The following is a 25,814-nucleotide window of genomic DNA, read 5'->3' on the forward strand; positions in this document are numbered from 1 at the left end:
GATGGACCTAGAGATTATCACATTAAGTGAAGTAAGTCAAAGACAGACAAATACCATATGATATTACTCATATGTGGAATCTGAAAAAATGAGACAAATGAACTTACTTACAAAATAGAAATAGACTCAGAGACATAGAAGACAAACTTACAGTTACCAAAGGCGAAGAGGCAGGGAGGGATAAATTAGGAGTTTGGGATTAGCAGATATAAACTACTATATATAAAATAGATAACCAACAAGAACCTACTATATAGCACAGGGGACTATACTCAATATCTTGTAATATCCTATAATGGAAAAAAACCTGAAAAATAATACACTTATGTATGTATAACTGAATCACCTTGCTGCATACCGGAAAGTAACACAACACTGTAAATTAACTATACTTCAAAAAAGTGAAAACAATCACCTGGCTTATGCTAAAGCAGAAAATAAACTATTCAATATTTTTGTCAAAAAAAAAAAAAACCAACCTACAGATAACTAAAGAAGAAATAGAAGCAGAAGCACTAGGAAGAATAAATATTCTAATTGTTATTTTATGGAAGGTCGTTTATGGATATTCAGTGAATGCATATCTGAGCCCAGATGAAAAATGTCCTAATATTCACAAGTTTAATAGAACATACTTGCACAAAGTCTCTATTTTCTACTTTATCTTTTCATCAAAAGAGATTTAGAAACCCAGAAAAAAACTCGAATTTTGACATTAAGTGGTCATTTTGGTAAGTTCTATAATTACTCTCCTGAATACACACAGATAATTAAATTAAATTACATATTTTCCAATTGTTAAGAAAGCACTGATCAGAGGCTGAGCTTAAATGACTATAATCATTTCCACACAAATTCCCTCCCCTACGACTGCCATCACGTTTAAAATGAAAGAAGCCAGAAAGTGACTTAGAGGAACTGAGTAAGAACGATATGGAAATCACAGAAATGGCATAACGGTCTCAGAGGTCTACGTCTGCTCTGCTTTGTTTTGTGCCAGAGACAGAAAAATGATTTTCATGCTGAATGAAGTCCATTTGCTAATATTTAACAGTGAATGCAGAAAGCATAAAAACATACTTTGTAACACGCTGTATTCTTTTAAATACTGCCTCTTTTTCTCCTATAAAAACATTAACCTGTTAGAATCTGAGAAGTTGTTCCTTTTTCTTTCTTTCCATTGGCGTGTTCATTGTTTTTATCATTCATTGGTTTCTTCAGTCAGTCAGTTAGGTATTCAGTATCTGCTGTCTGCCAAGTGCTAAGCTGCCAACATAAAAAGCACATCCTCTGCCCTCATCACACTTCCACCCCAGAGGAAGGAAGGAGACACACACATGAAGAAGAATGATAAGTGTTCATGACACTGCTCATGACAGAAGTGTGATCTGTTCTCACTGAGCGGATGCGAACACCAGATACCTAGAGGCACCGGTACTGCAGTGGCCCCTGATATTTCGGTCCTGTATTAAATACTGCTTCCTCCAAAAATATTTTCATCATGATCTCAGCAATCTGCTATGGCCTACATTACTTTAAAAAAAAATATCGCTGAAACGGCACCAAACATCTGCTAGGGAGAAGGGTTCTTGAGAAGAGATTTAAAAAGGTTATGTTCTAGCCTGGGCTTAACAAATGAGAAGGGACCCGCCATGCAGACAAGCGAGAGAGGTGACTCTAGGCAGAGGGGGAGGGAGAGCAAGCCAGGGAAACAATGAAGGGTGGGGCTTTCAGAAAACTACCTGAGATGAAGGACAGGTTTGACCATTTGAAATTGGCCTGTTTCTTAATATATCTTCCTTTCCTGTTTCTTTCTAGGTTTTCAATTTAAACAAAATGTTTACAAGGAAGAGAACCATTTCACATCAAGAATGGAAAATGGGGCTGAATTCACTGACGCAGCTCCAATACTGCGTTAAGAATTGGTATTCGGAAGGTTCATTATTTTTTTTTTCCTTCTTCCCCCATAAATGAAAAGAAGGTGCAATCGCCTCTATAAACAACAGACGCTCAACCTACATTTAATGTTCAACTTCGGAATCTTTTTTTTTTCCTAGCTGTGTACTAAGTGCCTTCCTGAAATGAAAGCTAAACCTGAACAAATTCAGCTTTTATAAAAGATGATTCTCAGAACTGCTTCCAGAGCCTACCTTATCCCACCACCCTTTCCTCCTTCATGTCTGGTGCAAATCCAGCACATATATTTATTCAACAAACGTGTCCAGTACTTACTGTGTATTGTAAGAATTTTTACAATCACTCATTTATTTCTCAAGATGACCCTGTAAGATAAGTACTGCTGTTATCACCATTTTATAGACAGAAAAGCGAGACCAAAAAAAGGGACATACTTGACAACGGTCAACCATGTACTCAGGGGTAGAACTGGATTTGAACCAGGTAGTCAAGCTTAACGAGTCCGTATTCTTCACCAGGTCAGCCTGCTGCCTCTCACTGTTCTCAGCGCCCACCTACCACTCTAGCACCTTAGGACATAATCTGAGTTCGAAGGATGAGTCACCAAGGTGAATTTCATGGGAAATTATCTGTAATTATGGTTTCCTCTACTCTACCTGCATCTTCTAGAGACCTTCCGGGCAGATCTGTTTGTTATCCACTGCTGCGATGGTGTCCAGCTTCTAGAAAAAATACCTTTCTCTCATGGAAATTGGAGAGTGTCATGGGGGTAGATTACAATAATAATGTCTGATGTACAATTTCATGTGGTCAAACTCCCATCACGGAAGTCCCTTGTGATTTCCCATTCATAGCCATGTTTTTCAACTCAAACAGATGCCCTTCTCATTTCCAGACCCTGCATGGGTTCTCCATACACGACCAGAGTGACACTATCATCATAATTGGATTTCTTAATACTGGATTCACACTCATGATGTTATTTAAGAAGCTAAAAATAAAAGCTGTGGCTAGCTCCAGTTTTTGTATGCAGGCATATTAACTTAAATCATTTCCCTTTAATTATATTTAACACACATTAGAAATTTGGTAATTATAAAAGAACTTTAATTATCAACATTCATTATTATCACTATTATTAACATATATTAAGCACCCACAGTCTGCTAAATGCTATACTCTCAAGATAAAAGGCATTAACCTCGCAATTCCACTGTGGGCAAGAGAGAAGGCAATCTTCTTCTAGACAGAGAATAAAATTATCCTTGCCTAACTTGACAAAGAGCCAAGGGATGAGTCAGGGATAAAACCTAGTTGTCTTAACCACTAGACAATTGGGTAAACAAAGAATGGCTATAAAACTCTGCTGCTTTAAGCACATCTGAATCTATTCTTCCATAAATGTTTTTAATGCCTCCATCAGATTTTTTGTGGTGGCAAATCTTTCTGCTGCACAGGGATATCTAAACTGTATAAACAATCAAGTCATTTGAAACCAACTTTACAATATAAATTTTGGCATCAAAGAACAATACCATTTTTGGTAGAAAAATAACATGCGAGTATAAAATGAGAAAATTCTTTTATTTATTTTAGGAAGCGGCTTATAAACTGGCTTTGAAGGTAGTTTCAGATGAAGATTGTCCAAAGCATTTGAGCAATGACAGTATCAGTGGGACAAAGGTACAGACCCTAGGGTGCTACTTCCAAGATTAACATTTGATTTGAGTGGAGAATGAAAAGAGATTATACTGTGGATTAAGACATATTTGAAGTAAAATTCTAGCACTGCTACTTCTCAGCTATATGATCTCGGGCAAATGTGTTAACTTGTTTGAGCCTTAGCTTCTTCATCTATGAAATAAAATTAAATATAACTGATCTAGCAGATTTTCTAGCAGGGATGAAATAACTTATTTAAATATATATAATAAAATGTCCACATCTGACATGTACTTGGAACTGAGCAAAGAAAGCCCCTCCCTCCATGATATCCTGGGTAGAATTACGTGGCCATCTGTTGGCAGACCTAGCATGCAGATTAATGCTGTTAAAACTGCAATTAAATCGCTTTGTGGTTTAAATAGGCTACTATGTGATAGGAAAATGTACTCTGTACTGTTCTTCATATAAAGCTTTTATATGTGCCTCCTGTTCTTGAAAACCGATGTTTTATTCTGGGTATGCGAAAGAAAATTTGATCTACTCATGAGTAGTTCAGAGTCTAGTAAGGGAGACATGAAATGTGGAAAATTATAGCACACAGTAGAAAGAATTATAAGGAAGTAGTTCATTCTGCCTATAAAAGGGAGAGGTGAGGGCAGGATTAGTGAAAGAAAGAGATCACTGCACTGGGTTTTCAAAGAAAACTGTACATTTGCTAGGGGGAAGTGGGGTGAATGACATTTGTCATTTGCCTGGCAGAAGGAACAGCTGGGCAAAGACACAGACACATTCTGTGCACGTGTGAGAAACTGAGCAGCGTGCATGGGGTGCCCAGTGTGGTGTGGCTAGAGTTGAAGCTAAACACTGGGGCTGCACTTAGGTTGTAAAAAGTAATGTCCAGAACCCTAAAATAAACTCTCGCTCATGGTCAATGATTTTTGACAAGAATAAAGGGAAAAGAACAGTATCTTCAACAAATGGTGCTGGGAAAACTGGATATTCACATGCAAAAGAATGAAGTTGGACCTTTATCTAATACCATATACAAAAATTAACTCAAAGTAGATCAAAGACCTAAACATAAGAGCTAAACCTATAAAACTCTTAGAAGAAAACATAGGGCAAAAGTTCTACAACGCTGAAGTTGGCAATAATTTCTTGGATATGACAACAAAGACATAGGCAGCAATAATGGAGACAAACTAGACTTCGTGAAAATGATTTTTTGGGTATCAAAGGACATTATCAACAGAGTGAAAAGGCAACCTACAGAATGGCAGAAAATATTTGCAAATCATCTACTATATAGAGAACTCCTAAAACTCAACAACAAAAACAACCCAATTGAAAAATGGACAAAAGACTTGAATAGATATTTCTCCAAGGAATATGTATGAATGACTAACAGGCACATGAAAAGATGTTCAACATTACTAACCACTAGGGAAATGCAATTCAAGACTTCAAGATGACACCTCATACCGATAAGAATGGCTATTTTTAAAAAGCAGAAAATAACAAGTGTTGGTGAGGATGTAGAGAGATTGGAACCCTTGTGCACTGCTGGTGAGAATATAAAACAGTACAACTATGGAAACCAGTATGGTGGCTTCTCAAAAAAATTAAAAATATAATAACCACATGATCCAGCAATTCCACTTGTGGGTATATACCCCAGATAATTGAAAGCAGGGTCTGAAAAAGGTATCTGTACACTCATGTCCACAGCAGCGCTATTAACAATAGCTAAAAGATGGAGGCTACCCCAGTGTCTACCAAGAATGAACAGATATGCAAAATGTTTCACATACATGTTACCCTAAAAAGGGAAGAAATTCTGGCACAGGCTACCACATGAATAAACCTTGAGGAAATTATTCTAAATGAAACAAGCCAGTCACAAAAAGCAAACATTTTATGATTTCACTGATATGAGTTCTCTAGAGTAGTTAAAATCACAGATACAGAAAGGAGAATGGCGACCGCTAGGAGCTGGGGAGAGGGGGGATGGGGACTTACGGTTTAGCAAGTAGAGTTTCAGTTTTGCAAGATGAAAAGAATTCTGGAGATGCATGGTGTGATGGTTGAACAATAATCTGGATATACTCAGTGAAACTTAACGGTCTATTTAAAAATGGTTAAGATGGTATATACCATGTGCACTCTACCACAATAAAAAAGCCATATCAAGAAAATAAAATATATTCTGGAGGCATGGAAATCAATCAGTTGTTCAGGGCAGGAGAGAGACATGGTCAAATTTTACAAATATAGTCAGATATTTACAGGTATATGATAATTTTATTCATGAAACAATAAGGAATCATCTCACATCAATATAACCTTATTGGACAAATTATACAACCTTTAACTAAACAATCCTTATATGTAATAACATTTTGACTAGATTAATATATGAACTTCTGATAGGTGTTCTAAAATTATGGTCTTACACTATAGCAATGTCATTCACTTTGGTTGCCTATTTATCTTTGGATCTTCAGAAAACATAGTTGAGTACCAAATATATTTTATTTAAAATTAAGAAAGCATGTGTAACATAATGATTGAAATTAAAGACAGAGAAAAAGGAGACAATACAAATTCTTTAAGCAAGTCCACCAATGCTGGCTTCTGATACTTAAAAATCTATCTTTTTCCTTTTAAAGGAGGAGAAACCTTTATGATTTTTACAACAAATGCCATTTACCCATTCTTTGCTTGAAAGGGTAGGGAGCTTTGTGGAGAAAGGAGGCTGGAAAGGCAGTTGGAAAACATCACGGCTACGTCAGTCAGAAAATTGTCAGCCAGTTGTAAGTTAAAAAAGATTTGCTAAAAGTAGTGATGTTTTTACTGGTTCAAGTCTGTCAGAAGGCTTTGGATTCTCCAGTGCCTCACACCAGTGACTTCAGAACTAACTCGCTCCAGATGTCCCTATGATCATCTAATCAGACATCAAAAGCTGTACGGTGACAAGCTCACACGCTGCTTACGAGGATGCTGTATGTTTCCACCAGTGTAAAACACATACAGTAGCTACTTTTAAAATGTGATTCATCTAAGGCAGAATTCTGTTTTAAAGCACAGAGCTATTAGGAAAGGGGCCACCCTCTTGAGAAAGGGAAAAAGTCTTTTAAATGTCTGTACAGTGTCATTTGATGACTAGATTTTGAAAAAAAGAAAAAAAAATGAAACCTGCACTTCAGAAGAGTTTATGTTGCAAGGAGGAAAAAAAAAAAAAAAAAAAAAAAAACTCCCATCAGAAGAGATTTCTACGAATTACACCATGTTCAAGGGAAAAAAAAATCCTTTCCTCTCAATACTGACTGTTTTGTTTCTTCTCAAGGTGAACACTCATTAACCCTTCCCTTCTGTGCCATCAATCTTCGGTAAATGCCTACAACATGGAAGACATACATGGCAGATCAGAACCTACAGAAGACATGGTCCACACCCTTGAGCTTTCACTTTAAAGTAACGTGATCTACTTTAGTCTGCAGATTTAAGCAGTGCTCTTCTCCAAAGAAGTTAAGTGTACGGATGCATGTTTTTATGCTGCTACCTTTGTGTGTGCATTTAGCTTTTTAAAAAATACGTATTTCTTCATATCATTACATTGAGCAATAAATTTTGATGTTTTGCATAGAAATACAGCCTCATTCCATGAGCACTTATAAATATTGAGACATTAAAAGGAAATTTAAAGATGAATTCATACCAGTCAAGTTAATTATTTACATCTGGAACCCTGAAGTTGCTAGTCTGGTCTGAGTCCCTAAGAACAACAGCCCATACTGCTAACGTGAGACGTTTATTAGTGTTTTTCTAAGAAACACCTTGTGAATGTTCCCATACCGGTTTTGAATTAATTCACGTATTGGGATTTTTATTTTTATTTTTTTCCCAATCACTTGAAACCAGAAGTACTTCTTAAAGAAGATGAGCTATGAGGAAACCTTAGGAGGAGAAATCTTTAGATGTGATGGGTATATGAGATATCCTCTCCAGAAATTTCTAGTCCAATCAAGGATTTTCTAAATTCCTTGAACATAGTTATTAGAAAATTATAAAGCTACAACTACCAAGATTACTAACTGTTTGATTAGAGAACTCATGATTTTGTTGACAGAAAGGTCGAACGCAGATAACTGACGCCATGAAACACACATTAATCTCTGTTCTCTGTTCACATATCGTGGGCACTGACAAGATTAGGCTTCATACTGTTCTTCTCCAGCATCATCAAGGTTTGTTCTTTCCTTATAATTCTACTCTTTCTCAGCATCAATTTCTGTGATGAAGTCATTGTTAGAATTGTAAGCAGGTAAATCAGGTCTCACTTGAAACTGCTGACCTCAGCCACCAATCCACATTTTAAATTCCAAGTGGAGAACCTGTATTTAAACCTCTCTCTCCCCTTGACAACACTGAAAAAAAAAAAACCAAAACACAGGTAACACATATTCCTAAAGCAGAAAATCCTAAATCAAAGCTTTTTAGGGAGCAAAACAGTGTAGTTTCACCATTTTTACATTCTAATCATAGATACATGTGTGTCTCTATATATACATACCACGCATATGTATACACATACATGCACACATGTTTACAAAATAGTTAAAAGATGTTGGACTGAATTCATTTTGCCCATCTCAGACGTAAAAGTTTTAATCACCTAAATCATGTATTTAAGTGTCAGGCACCGTGACTAAGGGCTTGGATGCAAAAATGAACACACCAGCTCGTGCCTCCGAGGAGCCATCTTGTAACAGACATGTAAACAAGCAGTTATACTTGAGATAAGAGCTAATAGAGAGAGTGCACATGGTGATTCCCTTGAGAGGCCTGGGAGGCTGAGCAGAGTGTAGACTAAAGGCAAAGGACACTAATTTTAACGTTTAAAAAATCTATCATTTGACCATATACACTCGTAGATGGCTAGGGTTGTTTAATGGCATTAGGTCTGGTCTTCATAACTAGGGTGTAAGTTTCCTGAGGACAGGGACCAGGCCTCATGTTTTCTGCATGGCACGTGGCAGGGGTCGTGGACATCTAAGAGATCGATCAATTTCGGCTGATATAAAAGCAAAACCCATTCAATTTTCATTAGGTGCAGATTAATCTAAACAGCCTAAGACAACGTGTCATGGTTGCCCTTTTAATTTTGAAACTGACCTCCGAATATTGATCCTTCTTTTAGACTTTCATTTCTGGACCAGATCCAAAAAGAATGACGCACCAGCTCCCACCTAAACAGGGGCCACAATCCTCAGGTTCCTTGATTAGTCGTGGCACAGACATTCAGACAAGTTTGTTTCACCAACTTCTGCAAGGTTCGGTGAAAAATGTTTGCAGAATAAACTTGGCTTCTGGATTTTTCCCACCTGTACTCGAGTCTTACAAACATAACTGCTTCAGAAATTAAGCTGCCTAAACTTGTCAAACTAAGTAAACATCTGACCCCATGAAATATTGGATGGCAGCTTTATCTCTTAAAAACAAAGCCATATGAAAACCATCGTTGCAATGTGTCTCCAACCCCTGGTCTTATCAGCACACAGCGTGAACAGCTGGAGTTACAAACACCAGGACTACTATTAAATCACTGTGGCAGGAGTACGGAAAAAAAAGAGAAAAACCTTTTGTAGGCTTCTGGATCGCTGAATAATGCGATTATATATTACATGCTATTTCCTCCCCCCTTTTGCTCTTCAGTATCCACCCTCTCCTCCTTGGAAAGCAATGGATAGAGCCTTCCCTCCAACATACATCAGTCTACAACAACTATTTTGTTCCACTGTTTCTACAGCTACTTAATTGTGTATCTGACAGATAGAAAAATCTGATTCAGTCATTCAAAATTTTTGTTAAGTTCCTATGTTGGATTCTGACAAGTCAACAACCCACAACCAAAAGCCTTCTGATACGTCAGTAGCAGTTTGATGATTTTAATCCTAAAAGCCAAGCTATTTCACTTTCTTTGTAATATTCCAATGGTTTCTTTCATGAATTTGAAAACATTTAACCCAGGAGGAATGTTGACTATAATAACTTCAATATTCGTGACATCCGAGGGAAAATTCTCAAATCAATATATATATATGCAAGACACAAAGAGAATGATTCTGCTCACCGGAAATATCTTCTTTCACTGGAAGCTACCTGCCACTATCTTCACTGATGAAATTCCAAAAACTCTAAAACATCGATATTGTATTTTCACTTCTCGTTCCCGCTGAACACAAAGGACTATTGGAAACACTTCTGCCTAGGGTGTCTTCCCAAAAGAGTCAGAGTCCCTTTCCCCTAATCTTACTGTTGCTAAGAACAGTGTTGCTAGTGACTAAAGGATTATTTTTGATCTCTCAATGCAGCAATTTAAAAATTTCTATTCATTTGCACATCTTGAATTCACATTATATGTGCTGGATAAGAATGGTGATACTACGATGAAATAACCTTAAGTATTTAATACACATTTGGAGGACAGTGGCAATTTCCACTTTACTTTTTTATCTCTATCATTCATAATTGGTGGCTCTCCCACGTTATCTCATCCTAAATCCCAAAACAAGTGGTTCTTAATCTTTTGTATTCCTTCTGATGCAAGGAAATTTGATAAGAGTGATAGAATGCCTTCAGGACACACACAGACACACACGCACGCGCGCTCACACCCCACCATGGCATAAAACTTCAGATAGTTAACAGACTCTCTGAAACCCATCCATGGAACTTCCAATTTAACAACTTCAAAGACTGGCATCTTATTTTTGAAATAAAATGTGTATATTATAGATATAGACTTGAAAAAAAAAAAAAGAACAGTATTTTCTTAATTTATTTTGGTGACCCAAGACAAGTAATGGTTTTAGAACAAAGAGAACCACTGCAACATTACAATTTTCAGGAATCCACTTTTTAATTTACTCACCCTGTAGGATCATTTTGCCTTAGGGGTTAAATGTGAAACTATAAACTGTCATTAAAACACAGAACAACCATGGTAGTTAACCGGATATTAAGGGGAAAAAAATCACATCTGTTTTAGAGTTCTCTTCCATCCGGAAATTCAGGAACATCAATTTCAAGAACCTGGTTTTATGGCATGCCCTTAAGCCAAGAACACCAGGTTACAATCAAGGGAAGGAAGGTAAGACCGCCCTTAATCAAGCTCTCACTGTAATATCTTGCCCCCAGGATTCTCTTTGATTCAAAAGCAGTCTGTACAATTGAATTTTCTACTCCCAGAAAGATAAATAGTCATTATTATTTGCACATTAATAATTATATTATTCTGATTAAGTGGATTTATGAAAAGAGGAAGAAAGGAAACAGATTCCCATGCTGTTTAGCTGGTGGTACTCTGACATATACGCGATTTGGAGGTTTTGCAATATACACAGAATTAGAAGCTTGCAGAGAATCTGATTTTTCTAATTTAAAACCTCCTTTTTTTTTTAAAAAAAAAAAAGAAAAAACTCCAACTTGTCTAAGGGTGTACATCTTAAATAACCAATTGGTAATAACTTAACCAGCCAGAAAACAAGTGCAACTTCTCCAACAGTTCAAAAACACATCTCTGGACATCAAAGAAAACTCTCCCCTCTATACAGCAAGCCTAATGAAGTACAACTAAAAATAACAATCATCAACTGTGGTTTTACAGGCAGTATTTCAACGTAATCAAATGTGTCAAATGTTCATCCTTACAGCTTCTTATGTTGTGGGTTGTAAGTCAGTTTCATTTCTTGGGAATGACTGAATATAACCCACTTGGGCATATGCCATCTGTGAATTACTTACATCTGAACACTCTGCTTAAGAGATGGAAATTTTGTTGTCGCTTTTTTTTCCCTTGGATATTGAAATGAATGCAATTGAACGGAGCTTTTTAAGCAATTATTTTTCATATCAGTTGCTTCATGGATACATTATCACACGCTTTCCCTATTCATCATCACTTATCAAATCATAAGAATCAAGTACGGACAGTGCAGCTCAAGTGAGGGGAGGAAGCAGAAGCAGAATTACGGAGTCTTGAGAGGCGGAGAAGAATCCATAGTGTCCAGTTCTGTACTCCCCGGGCTCAGGCCCTGGCCACACAGAACACCCTCAGCGGTGAGCTCCCAGGCACAGCTGCAGTTGTTATGTTCCCATGGCTTCCTTGAAAGGCCGCTCCTCTTATGGCTGAGCCAACAGTAAACTGACTATAATTTATCATCCATACAGGGACACCTCTGAGGGTTAGCTGGGACACTGTTAATAAACATGCCAGAACAACAGGTATGAACTAGAAACTGCCCCAGGCAGACCTAATCACACTGTTACTCCAGAGACGACGTGCAACGCACATAACTTTCTCTCAAACCATTTCATTAGTGTTATATCCAATTTCACGTCCGTCTAGAGCTGCTCCATCCAATAGGAATGGAATGTGATATAATTTTTAAAATTTTAGTAGCCATTTTTTTTAAAGTAAAGAGAAACAGGTGAAAATAACTAAAATATATTTTGTTCAACCCAATTCACCGTAGTATCATTTCAACACCTAGTTAATACAAAATTATTAACCAGATCTTTATATCACTTTTTTTTCATATTTCAATCTTTGTAATCTGGTGTACTCATCAAATATAGGATACGCAGGGATAATGGAAGAAATACACACACACACACACACACACACACACAAATGTATTTTTCTTCTAGATAAAAACAGACACAACTAAATGTCTTCATTTACTAACTTTGCCTACCCTTTGCACAGTAGTGCAGTTAAACTGTCTCTTGCCTGGCCTGGACCAGACCTTAAAGCAGATGACCACTTACCCAGCAGATTCTTTAGAGCAGACAGGGATCATACCTGAGTTAGGAAAGTTAGGTAATTGCCAAGAACTTCTAGGGCTTTTTCAAGACTAATATGAGCCTTGCGTTCCTAAGTCCAACATGCATACACTGAGCACCGTCTATGTACTTGAGATCAGAGAGAGAAAGATAACTAAGGCACAATGTGTGTTTAAAATTTGTATGAAGAGAATGTTACAACTGAGGCAAGAGAAGCCTAGGATGTGCCATTATTCAGTGACAAGGCAAGGACCAGACTCTCTTCTCTGGGTCTCAGGTCTGAACTTCATCACCCACAGGGAACACTGTGAGGGAAGAAGGAAATCTGCTTTCCTTTTTACTATTGATACAAAAGGACCCAACCCATATTTGAGAACTTGCACAGGGTTAGGTAAAAGGATTTTGAGTGTCAGCATTTCTTCTTGAATTTGAATTTGCATCTTTGCTATCCATAAACTTGAACGCACAGTTGAACTTCATTCAGTTGGTTTCAACACAGAGCCTAAGTGCAGAAGCACAGAACTAAATAATGGTGGAGTTTCTGCATGTAAATCACGGTAACACGTTAAGATAAGACTTTTGTCTTAGGGTATATTAACATCGTAAAAATAAGCAGTAGATTAGAGTTTTCCTCTTGTATGTAATTCTCTCATTTTTGTAGTTCTTCTCTTCCTCCAATCCAATATAGTTAGGCTTAACATGGTCTCAATCAGTGTGCATTAAACACACAGACATGCACCACACTACATACCGGTTCTGTTTGTACTCATCATTAGAGTGGAACACACACACCTGATTTTTACTAAAGTAACGTTCCATTAAATATGTTTCCTCAGAAGGATGGAAAGTGAGAACACATTCCATCTAAAATACACTCAGGACAGGTACTTCCTTGTTTACAAAAATAAATATGCCAAAATAGTGCTGCAAACCTGTTAGTAACTACCCCATGATTTCATATGGTGATGCCTACTTCATACACACTGGCATTGGTTCTTGATGAGAATATTTTATACTAAACTGGGAGAATCCATTTAGCTCATTCAGTATCTTTATTTACCTACAGTTTTATTTTCCCTGAAGGAACTATAGGGAGTAAGACTTAAAATCGAGAAGAGACTTGCTTTTAGGAAACCTTTAAATACGGTTACGTTATCAAAGATCACCTATCGCAATGATACCCAGCCATTATCCAAAATGTAACTCTCAGGCTGTTTTAAAGGATGAACCACAGTTACAACTCTTCAGAGCGACTCAGGATTTAGCAGAAGGACCTCACAGCCCCAAATGGAAGACGGGCATCGTCTCTTCAGGAAACTATTATCCTCTTAACTTCTCAGTTACAAGTAGGACAGCTATAGGTGTATCTAGCTGTAAGCACGTTTATTGCTATATAATTTTACTTTTTCTTTATTTGAAAGTTGAGATCTAGAAACACAGTGCTGGTACCACATGTCTATGACACTGGTAGCTTGAAACTTTATCGCCATTCATCATGATATGATTTCACAAAAGCATTGTGTTAACACAGTGAAAATAGATAAACTATACCTTGGAGCATTATGAAGCGGGAGGATGAGGGAAACCCAACAGTTCAGTGCCCTGGTTAAGAGCATAGGTTCTGGAGCCAAACCATCTGGGTTAAATTCTTGGCTCGGCCGCTTACTAGCTGTGACCTTAGATCACTAAACTTCCTTCTGCCCCAATTTCGGTATCAATGAAACACGTTCGTACTCTGACGTGGAAGTGTAGATGACTTAATGTAAAGTCCTTTAAATGGCACTAGGCATGTAATTCGAGCTTTATAAATAACAGCTATGACTATCACTGTATACCGGCGATAGCTCCTGCTGGTTATCTTTATGACGAATACTGCATGTCCTAGCAAAAGATCTCTGATGATCCACTTACTTAAAGAGTGCGAGGTCTCAGTCAGTTTTTATGGGTAAGTCACTTTGATCTTTCATTAGAAATGCGAACTGCAGGATACCTACTGGCATAACAGGTTTCAGACTCTGGCCACTGGGGTGTGAAGCGCTTGGCTGGGCCTCAGCAGGGGGGCTTGGCGCTGGGTCACTGCTTCTCCTCACCAGCAGCGGAGTGCCTGTAGGGCAAAATCAGAGGTGAGAGGTCAAGAGAACCCTGCGGGGAGGGGAGTGCAGGGTACAATGCCATTTAATTAAAAAGGTTTACAACATGCTTTCGTGTAAAAACATTCTGTTTGTAAGAATGCCTGTAAATTAATTCACTTAATGATCCTTGGTCATCTATTTATAGAATGACACATTGAAACAAAATCTTGCAACTCTCCTCTTTTCCCATTTGCATTTTAAAGCAAGCCACTGTACTTAACAGAAAACGGTTAGGCAATGCAAAAGTTGGTGGTGTGCAGCTGAAAATTGATCTAGAAAATACATTTGAGTATTAAAATGAATGATTATCCAGCAGACAAGTGAAGAGGTTCACACAGTCAGTGCAATTTGCTATTCAGTAGAGCTAGAAGTATAGTTATTACTGCCATTTGGCGCTTCCCAAATCTTTTGAATGATGATATTTACTGAAATAAATTATTTTCTGGGGTAATAGCATTAATGTCTATTTAGGTACGCAAAGAGATTGGTTTCATTCTCTTCCTTTTCTCCTAAAGTAGATAAAACTGATAAGGAAAATAAGTTAGTTCCTCTAAAAATATATCCTGATTTCTTTTTAATTTAATGAAAGCTTCCACTATTAAATATTTGAGTCAGTTATTAAATTCTGAAAACAGATCATACTATTACAAAGTTCAAATGAAATTCAACCTTAGCAGAGCTAGTGGTCTTACTACTCTGCCTACAATTAGGCCAGAAATAATCCGCTTCATAAACAACTGGCCACAATAGAGGAGACACTCAAAAAATCTGTTTGTGACTGAAGAAGTGCTCTCTTATATAAATTAACTTTTTATTTCTATGCCTCTGGGGAAAAAAGACACTGTAGAAATGCAATTCTCTGTTTATCAATATGCTGAAAATAATTCCCCAACTCTCTCAAGCTATTGTAGGTTAAAAATAACATTTTTCAGACCTCATTTTATTTGGTATAGTTATAAAGATTGAATCCATTTTGAAGTTATTTAAAAAATCTGATTTTTCTACGTGCTACAACATTCTTATTCTGTGTACAAAACATAGAACTGCTAATACTTTTTCATTCCTATTCAGTTAGAAGTCACTTTTAAAAAATAACTTATTTTATAATAAGAAACTAATGTGCTACTGAGGATGAAACACTATGCCAAAAGGTATTATAAAATCTAAGTTCACATTCCATTGTTTCTTTTTTATTGGCAGACATTTCACTACATAATTTGCCACCTCTACTCTGAAACCTTTTCTTAAGTATAGTTGACTTACAGTATTTTGTTAGTTTCAGGTGTACAGCGTAGTGATCCAGGGTTTTTGCAGATTACATTCTATTATAGGTTATTAGAAGATAATGGGTATAATTCCTTGTGCTATACAGTATATCCTTGTTATCTATTTTATACACAGTACTCTGCATCTGTTAACCTCACAGCCCTAATTTGCCCCTTCCCCCTCCCTCTGCCCCGTGGTAACCACAGGTTTGTCTTCTATGTCTGCGAGTCTGCTTCTGTTTTGCATATACATTCATTTGTATTAGTTTAAAACATTTCTTAAGTAAGTCACATACCAACAGTTCTATGGTTGGCACTTATTCTCTGAAAGAAACATTTTTAAAAAATCAAGAAGAATAAAAGCAAGAGAAAGTACTGTAAAATCTTAGACAATCAAGTCCTGGTTCCACATCAATATGTTTTTCCCTCCTTCAGGTGATTTGACAACCAAGAGCCTCTCAGGTTGAGCCCCTCAGTTACCATGAACACGAAGTGAACAAGTCAGTCTAAATGCGTTATCCTCAGGAGCAGCCCATTACCGTTAAAGTTAAGAAGAGAAAGGGGCCACCTCCCTGAAACTCTGGTTTGTTTCCAAGCATTTAACCCAGACCAGTGCACTGCACGCCAATCATCTCAAATTGGGAAGAGACAAATACAAAACACGTAAAACCAGCATGGGGCACCAAAGCCACAAAATAAGTTGATTTAGAGGCACAGAAATGGATAATTTAGTGACTGACAATTTCAGTTACATTCTTTTTTCAGCTAAGTCATACACATACACACACACACACATATATACAGAACATTGTGTGTGTGTGCATGTGTGCGTGTGTGTGTGTCTATACAGAGGGGGAGAGAGAGAGAGGGGAAAAGAGAAAGACATTTTTCTTGGGTAATAAGTATATTTTTCTTAAATAAGCCATAGTACATAGTTTTCATTCAACTTTAAAGACATGAGTGACTCCTCACTTATTGTCAATATCTGATGCTTTAATAACAAAATATATTATTTAAAACATAATTTTATAATAACATGTATTTGGACTTCTATAATCAGTCAGTATGGCATTGTATTAGAGCGTGTGTCTCCCAGAAGGTGACAGTTTTGTATCAGTGTACCAACTATTTGGAGCATTAACAAACTGCAAGACAGGTAGATCTTTCTTGAACATACAGTCAATTCATCAGGAATAAGTTTTATTCTTCTGTACTTTTCTGTATTTTGTACTTGAATGTTTCCTGTTGAGTCATCTAATTTCTCCTTGGATGTCTTAAGGAGCATCTTTAAATATGAACTACTATCTCACAGAGTTTTCAACAACCTTTCACTTGGCAATTTAAAATTTATTTTTTTAATTCCCAAGCCCCATTTGAAGGTGACTGTCTGGAAGAGACTGAGTTACAATTTAAAGACAAGGAAAGATACATCCTAGTGTGTAACAGAAAGCAAGTAATTAAAAGGACTGAAGATGATTTGGGCAAATCCCTGGAAATGTATAACAGAGAAGGCACACCTTGTAAGCCAGGCTGAAAAGAGAGGGAGACAACTACATTTGTTTTTATGGAACCTCTTCGGGGTGATGCAGGAGGTGGTGTAAATAAAACATAACCTCTCCACTGAAGGAATTTATAACCTAGCAGAGAAGATTAGACACTAACACTAAGAACTACAGTGGTGGGACAGTGAAGAGGACCAGGGCTTTGGACTCAAATACACTGAGCTTACCTCCTCGGGCTCTGTGACATTAGACTGCTCAGTGACACAATCTCATCTTTTAAAACCCAGTGATAGCTTTCCATCAGTTCTGTGATGTGACGTGAAGACAGAATAAGGCATTCATGAGACACAGCACTCTCCCACTGTCCGACAGACAGTCTTCACACAGAAACCTCCCTCCCTCACCCCCCAAAATATATACACACACAGGAAAAGGAGGCAAAAACACTTGCTATTGTTGTGAGCAGTGTTATCTTACCTGATCAAACAGCTGAACTGAAATTCAAGTCAGTTTTCTTGGAATACTATGTAAATGTAAGTAAGAACACAATTCCGTGCTAAATCAGGTGTAGCCTGACTATAGAAATCTAAGCTTTTAAGAAAAAAGTGAGGTGGGGAGAAAGTTCCAAAATGAAGAAGAAAAAAAAAAAAAAACCAACCAAAAAAACTATTCATTGGTATCTTTCAGGTAATTGAGAAATGACTCATCAGATTTTAGAGGCAAAAGCCCTCAGGTCAGCTCAAGGAACAGCTTTATTCCTTGATATCAAAGTATAAAAGCCACTGGATGCAGAGACTAAATAAAATAAGGAATGTTAAGTACTTTAAAGCATAAAGTCTGATATAATGCATTATGTTCTCCACTCAGTTAAATATTTGAGGTCAACCTATACAAGGAGTGGACAATGTTAAGATGAATAATCACAGTGCTTATTCTAAGCATATGTTTTAAAGAAGGAGATGTGGGGATAAGAAACATTTCAGTGTACAGAACAGTAGGTCCCAGTGCAGTGTTCCAGGGGAGTGATGTTTGGATTACGAGAAAACCCATACCAATGGACACACACACTGTAGATTGGATCAAGTCCCATTTTAATTGGCCAGATGCACAGAAACTTAATGGAAGCCCATGAGTCAGCCAAAGAGAAGCAGTACCCCTCCAACAGAAGAGCTCCTGATCAGGTGTGCAGCTACTAATGGCTCTGTCCTCAAAAGATCGGGTTTTACCATATCAGGAACGCTCAGTTCTTGTTGGAGCATTTTGCCGTGTAGATTCAGGGCTTATGTTACACGCAGGAAGAATTTACACAGACACTCACTGTTGTTCTTTTTAAGATGACTAAGTTCATCAGGTTCTCCCAGGCTTTGAGTAAAGTGGCACTGGAGTGATCTCCCAGGTGTCTACGAACACTGGCGCATCTTCCAGTTCTCAAGCAATCACCATTTTAATGACGGTAAAATTAGAATTCAAAGGGGTACCGTTACTTGTCCAATGCCCCTTGTAAATGTAACTAAGGGAGCCCACAGGAGGGTCACCTAATCCAGTTTGGGGAAAAGAATTCTGAAAGAGGCATCAACTATTTACAAGGCTCAAATTGGTACATCAATGAGTCATGCAAGATATAAAGGCGAATGCAGATTTAAGGTGGTATCTATGTAAACACAAGTTGCTCTTTAGTATAAACCATGTTCGTGCGCGCACACACACACACACACCTGGAGGGATTTTCTGTCCCCATTTAGATAAGTGTTTGGGATGAAATCAGCTTAAATGTCAGATGATGTATTATACATAAAATTCTATTTGGGGGGTCTTGAAAGATGCCTGAGAAAGACATAGAGGCTGAAACAAAGATCCAAAAGAATCACCCATATGATGATGCAGTGGGGAGAGAAAAGAAACGATGGCTTTAGCACGAGCCCCATGTCAGATGTCATAAGGGTACACGTCCTAAATTGCATGGAGAGTAGAAGAGATTTATTTAAGGATGGTCAGTGATTCTCCTGAGCTAAACCGGAAGGCCAGCTCATCATCCACACTGGTGCTAATTCATCCTGGGGTGACTGACACCTGGAGAGCTCTCGGGGCTCCCAGTTAAGGTGCTGGCAAGGCATCCTGTAAGAACTGGGAGGCCTCAAGCACGGAAAGGCTGGAAGGGCCATGTGAAGAAAGTAAAGAGGCACTCAGCAGTCACAGGCAGAAAAGGAGTGAGAAACTAGACAAGGGCACAGAATTCAGCAGTGACTCCCCGTACAAAGCAAGTGAGGAGGAGCATACAAAAGAAGCCTAAAACCAAGCTTCTGTTTCTTCTTGAGGAAGAACAAGCAGAGGGAAAGTTCTAGCAACTGCTATGATTTGTTTCAGAAAAACAACATCATGAATCGGCTTCAGCCTACTGAGGGTTAGAATGATTGGCTTTTTTTCAGCTTTTTTTTTTTAATGATATGCTTTTCATCTAAGATGTCTTAGATGTCTTGATATGCATGAGCCATCCAAGACTAGATGTGTTGTGCATGCATAAAGGTGAGTGCGAAGTTCGTACTAGAAATCACACTGGCTTCCAGAATAAGTGACGGAGACAAACCTGTGGTAAACAAAGGAAAAGAGGAAGAATCAGTAGAGGCCTATTGATGGCATAATGAGAAAACCAGGATTTTATCTGCTCATGGAATCTTCAGAGTGTATCTAGAACGACGTGTGGTTATTAGCAAAGCCACAGAGGTGAGCCTGGAGGAAAGGTGGGGTGGGAGAAAGGAGAAAGAAACCAGAGTTTAACATGATCAGCTGCTTCTGTACACAGAGGGGTAAAGGCTGGGCTTTTCAGTTTTCCTTTGCTCTAAGGGATGATTTCTCTGCTACTTAATTATCACATCGCCAAAACACATGGTTTGAAGAACGAAAACATGCTCTCCTTCCAATGCTACTGACGCTCATGATAACGAGATAAACATAAAAGGGGAAAACTGTTGCTGAGATACACCTAAATTGGTAAATATTTCACTTTGATGATGAAAACGAATCGCAAACAGTTAACATTTTTACAGACTTAAAAAGAGATAAATAGGAAAAGAAACTTTCTGCCAAGTAAGCAATATTAATTGCATATTAATAATAGTAATAGAATGCCTAAGCTGCACCTTGGTTTCATATAGTACATTTCCTTGATTGACTTTGTAACCAGTCAGCACCTGGAAGAATGCCTTTTAATTATCTTGTTATGTCAACATTTGGTGAATAAATTTGACATTACAGCATGGATATGTCCCCCTGATTGATGGTGCAGAGAGAGTGAGCGCCAGGAACCCTGCCTTCCAGAGGTGCCTCTGGTGCTATACGCCCTCCAGGAAGTGGCTGGGCTGCGTCTCGGAGTCCAACTCCGCCTCCTCAACCAAGTGAGCATGTCGGATAAGCTACATACACCAAAGTCTCAGTCCCGATCGGAAAAGAGAGATTTCTGTGATTTATACAGACAGTAAGTAAATCGAAGTCCAGAGAAATTAAGTTCTTAAGTCTTTGGACTTGACTTCTACTCCAGTTTTATTCACTCAACACTTAATCCACTGCGAGGTCACATCTCCACGTGGGTAAGTGTGTGGAAGTAATGGGAGTGCTATCTCTTCAGTGCAATAGCAATGCTTTTCATCTAAAAAGGTCGGCAAACAGAAAGATGTGGATAGAAAGATACAGATTAAAAAGAAGGGGTGTTGAGGAGTGAGAAACTAAAGGCAAACATTAACCCATCCGGCATGGTGCTCGGCCTGCTAGTCAGGGCTCACTGGCACCTCTTGCATGGTCTTCTTGCAAACGATTTATATGCTTGGCTAGTCTTCTTTTCCTACTAAGCCTGCAAATACCTCAGTTAAAAAAATATTAGTGAAAGTAATACATCATTCGTTTTGGGGAGACAACTGAATTTGTGTGTGTGTGTGGTATATGTGTGTGTGTGTGTGCGCGCACGTGTGTATTTTATGGGCACAAGATAGGGCTTTTCAACTGATGTCTAACAAACTCCCCTGCACTGAAACCTGGAGACCCATAAAAAAAATTGGTAATGATATCAATAGCGGTGTAATTTATGGCCACGGACTGGGAAGAGATCACTTTCACGACAGGAGTGCCTGACCAGGTTTGGTGTCGGGCGTGTGATGAATGCCGCAGCTGATACCGTGATGGAAAAACCACATGAGAGAAACCAAGTTGCATTTTAGCAGAATTTTACCTGTCCAAATACTTTAGTCTTAAATATCACTCCATGAGGAGAGCGGCTCCCAGTATTGCCGTAAAAGCAGACAAGAAGTTCAAGTTGACTAATGGAATCATTTTTCTTTCATTTTGGATTGCAAAACCTTCCCCCCAAAAAGCCTCCTCAACATACGACGGGACATATGCAAGCAATTCACAGCACAGTCTAGCGACACAATAGTTATGAATGAGCACACGCGTGGTAAGGTGTCTTTTGGTGTTTGGAAAGATGCGTGCATAAGAGCGCCACTGCTGTAAAAACAAGGGAGGGGGGTTTTAACTGACTTTTATTGGGAATTATACTTTCCTCTGAAGACAGTCATGTGTCCACAACTCAAAGTATACTGTCGCTGCATTCCTGAGGGCACAAGCCTTTTCTCCTATTGCAGTGTTCCCATTTTATCCAGTTGATATATACAAATCTACAATTTTTCATACTGTTTAAACTACAGCACAATATCAACTTTCTCCTGCTATTTTAGGTCAGTTAATGCCATGTCTCAGACATGTACTAGGTTTCAACCATTATACTGAGAACAATGACAAGCAAAGGACAAAACATGCTCTATGTGTCTCAGGGATGCTGATGGAAGGAATTAAAAAAAAATGGTCATTTTAGGTTAAGAGTAAATTCCAAAGACTTTTTAAAAAGAACAACAGGTTACAGTGAAGTTTCAAAAGAAGCAAAAGTCCTGGCCTTTGAAAGGTAAACACTCTAAAAAAGAACACAACATTAACAAACACAAATAAAGATACCTGAATTCATAAATCCAAATAAAGGCTCCTGAATCACAGAGGCGAAGGGAGGGATCTGACATGTGCATGTTAACCTCCAATTTCTTGTTCTGGCGTTCAAGGACCTCATTGGTTTCCCCCAGTCACCTCTCTGATGATGTCTTGTTCTGCATCCTTTGCACATGGTCCATGCCAAATGGTACTGCCTGCCATTGCCTAAAAACGCCTTGCAGACTCTGACCTCAGTATGCATGCTGCTTCTACCCCCTAAATGATCAATCTCTACTACTGCAATCAGTTATCATCCTGTCCATCCTTGAAGGTATAAAGAATTTCTACTTCCTTGTAACATCTACATACAGATTTGCTGTGGAGCTAATGAAGCCTCACTTCAGGGCCTCTCACATGCTCCCAGGAGGAAGCTTAGGAACATGATCACATGACTGTATGATTTTTGCAAACTTTACAGAAGTAAATAGTTTAATTGCTATAGGTTAACTCTTATCTCTTTCAACTCCGATGTCCCCTCCACCACACCGTCCTTCCTGTTGGGTGAAACTGGAATGGCCAAGAACATTTCTGGGATTCAGTTAAGGGGAAACAGAGTTGGAGACAGATTTCATTTGAATAGAGTAGAGGACTGTTTATGTGGTTACAGATACTTCCATGTATAGTTAAGTTACTGCCAGTCATTCTGGTGAGGAATATAGCTATGTCCCCATTGCCTACTGTTTTGTCCAGCTTCACGATACAAAGGTACAGGGCCAGGTAGAACAATGAAATGACTGTGCTCTTTCTGCCCTTAGCTTTGGAAGAGTGTGGGTACTGGAGGGTAAGTAAGATTGGAAGTGTACAAAGCCAGGAGCTAGTCTATGGAAAATTCTTTCACTCACTCTATGTATAAATTTATATGTAATTCAGCAATCATACAGCTCAATATCAAGAAAATGAACAACCCAATCAAAAAAGGGTGGAAGACTTAAGTAGAGATTTCTCCACAGAAGACAGTCAACAGGCACATGGGAAGTTGTTCAACATTACTAATTATTAGAGAAATGCAAATCAAAACCACAGTGAGGTGATAACTCACACCACTCAGAATGACCTTCATCAGAAAGTCTACAAATAATAAGTGCTGGAGAAGGTCTGGAGAAAAAAGAACCCTCCTATACTGTTGGTAGGAATGCAAATTAGTGCAGCCACTATGCAGAACAGTGTGGAAGTTCCTTAAACAACTAAAATTTACAGTTGCCATATGATCCAGCCATCCCACTCCTGGGCATATATCCAGAGAAAACTCTAACTCAACAAGACACATGCACCCCAATGTTCATAGCAACACTACTTATAATAGCCAAGACATGGAAGCAACTTAAATGTTTGACAGATGACTGGATAGAGAAAATATCACACACACACACACACACACACACACACACACACACACACACACAATGTAGTATTACTCAGCCAAAAAAAAAAGAATGAAATAATGCCATTTGTAGCAACATGGATGGACCTAGAAATTATTATACTAAGTAAGCCAGACCAGAGAAAAATAAATAAGATATCACATATATGTGGAATCTAAAAAAAATTACACATGTGAACTTATTTACAAAACAGAAATAGACTCAAACATAAAAAACAAATTTATGGTTTCCAAAGGGGAAAGCGGGGGAGGGATGAATTTGGAATTTGGGATTAATAGATGCACATGACTATATATAAAATAGATAAATAACAAGGATCTACTGTATAACACAGGGAACTATATTTAATATTTTGTAATAACCTATAATGGAAAAGAATCTGAAAAAATACATGTTCTTACACATATGTGTGTGACTAAATTACTTGCTTGTATGCCTGAAACATGCTTCAAAAACATTTTTAAAAAATACATATATAATTCAGTAATCACACTATTCAATTTTCATTGATACCTCAACATGGGAAATCCTCTTCTATATGGAATATACTTGAAAATGGGACATAGAATTAGAATTCCTGTTAGTAAGAAACAGACCTGCAGCCATTTCACAGATTACAAGTATGTATGTGTGAAGCCCATGTTTATACATCTCAAATATTACTTAAACAAAGAACATTTTGATTAACCAAGCTAGAACAAAGATTGAATTGTCTGTTTATTCAGTGTATATAAAATGATATTACATATGAATAGATTATTAAAGAATATGCAGTCAAAATTGTAGAAAAAAGTATAAGTTATTTTCAGGTATTACTTAATTATTATGTAGTCAATATATCATCAACAAAATATTGTTTTTCATATTTTCTGACATCTCTAGTATATGAATTTTATTATAATTTTAAATTGTGATTTTTTTTCATTTCAAAAATACTCATTTATATATACATATATTTTTATATGAAAAATTTATGTTCCTTTTCTTAAACAGCAACCTCCATGGATTTCATACATTGAGAGCCCTACAAAATGTAAATCTGCTTCTGTGACTTTTTAGGGTATATCACATCCTGCTTTGTCTTATAAAAAGATGTATTTTTTTTTTGTCTCCCTTTAATTTATTCATTTAACAAATACTTACTGAATGCCTAAAATATACTAGGCAGCCTTCAAGGCATTCTGGATACATCAGTACACAACACACAAAGGTCCTCATCTTGCAGAGCTTGTAAACAGCTGGAGGAAGACAGATAATAAACACATACACAAATGAGTGTGGGTGTTCAATACAGGGATAAAGCAAGTTCTGAAACAGGAATATGAGAGAGTGATGGGGACAAGAGTGAGGTGGGGCAACACTACACTGTACGCTCTTTGATAGCAAGCAATTCACTTTAGTCAATCACTTAGGTTCCCTAGCAGAGCGGGTACTTAACAGATGCCTGTTGAACTGAACTAAACAGAGCAAGAGGAACAAAGATCAACCTCAGAAATCTTTGGAATCAGAAATATCGCAAACAAGGGAATTTTCTTTTGGTTTGAGAGAGGGGTCTATGCCCCCATTAAGTAAATAAAGTGCTACTGTCAGGTTTGTTTCCCTTCACCTAACACTATTTTTCTTCAGCATCAACATTTATTGTAAAACAAACACTATTCACACTGATGCGGCATATGTTATCACCCTTGCAACTTGATAAATGAGCATAAAAGTGACATCAACAGCACTGTTAAATAACTCCAGCAGAGGCTCTGAAATATTGACAGCCATCCTATCAATTACCGTGGATTAGGAAGGCATCATTGCCTGGTCAGTTGATCTTCCCGTTTTCTATCATCTACTCTCTTACATCCTTGGTATTTATGAGGTTCATCTATATTCATAAGGTTTGTGGCAACCCATGGAATAACTAGAAGGAACATAGTTGAGTTTACCTGAAAAGAGTCTTTGGAAGAGTTGACTTTCAGACAGAATTTTGAAATGCATAACAGACACAGGCTGATAAACTGGTATAACATGACGACTAAGGTATTTAATCGTAGACAGAGAGGCGTATGACTTTGGAGGTTAGAGACG

At 37.8% G+C, this 25,814-nt stretch overlaps 1 protein-coding gene across 4 annotated transcripts in view; it reads right to left on the reverse strand.

The window, feature by feature from the left end:
• PARD3B (par-3 family cell polarity regulator beta) overlaps positions 1–25,814 on the reverse strand; it is a 924,313-nt gene that overhangs the window by 493,653 nt on the left and 404,846 nt on the right. For all 4 annotated transcript variants that reach the window (XR_010380651.1, XM_031451950.2, XM_064485062.1 and 1 more), the window contains exon 4: positions 14,424–14,533. Coding sequence is in view for 3 of the 4 variants with exons in the window: in XM_031451950.2 (XP_031307810.1) it covers positions 14,424–14,533 (110 nt within the window). In the remaining variant the exon portion in view is untranslated. The remainder of the gene's footprint in view (positions 1–14,423; positions 14,534–25,814) is intronic.

Source organism: Camelus dromedarius, chromosome 4 (assembly GCF_036321535.1).
Source record: "Camelus dromedarius isolate mCamDro1 chromosome 4, mCamDro1.pat, whole genome shotgun sequence".
Taxonomy (NCBI): domain Eukaryota; kingdom Metazoa; phylum Chordata; class Mammalia; order Artiodactyla; family Camelidae; genus Camelus; species Camelus dromedarius.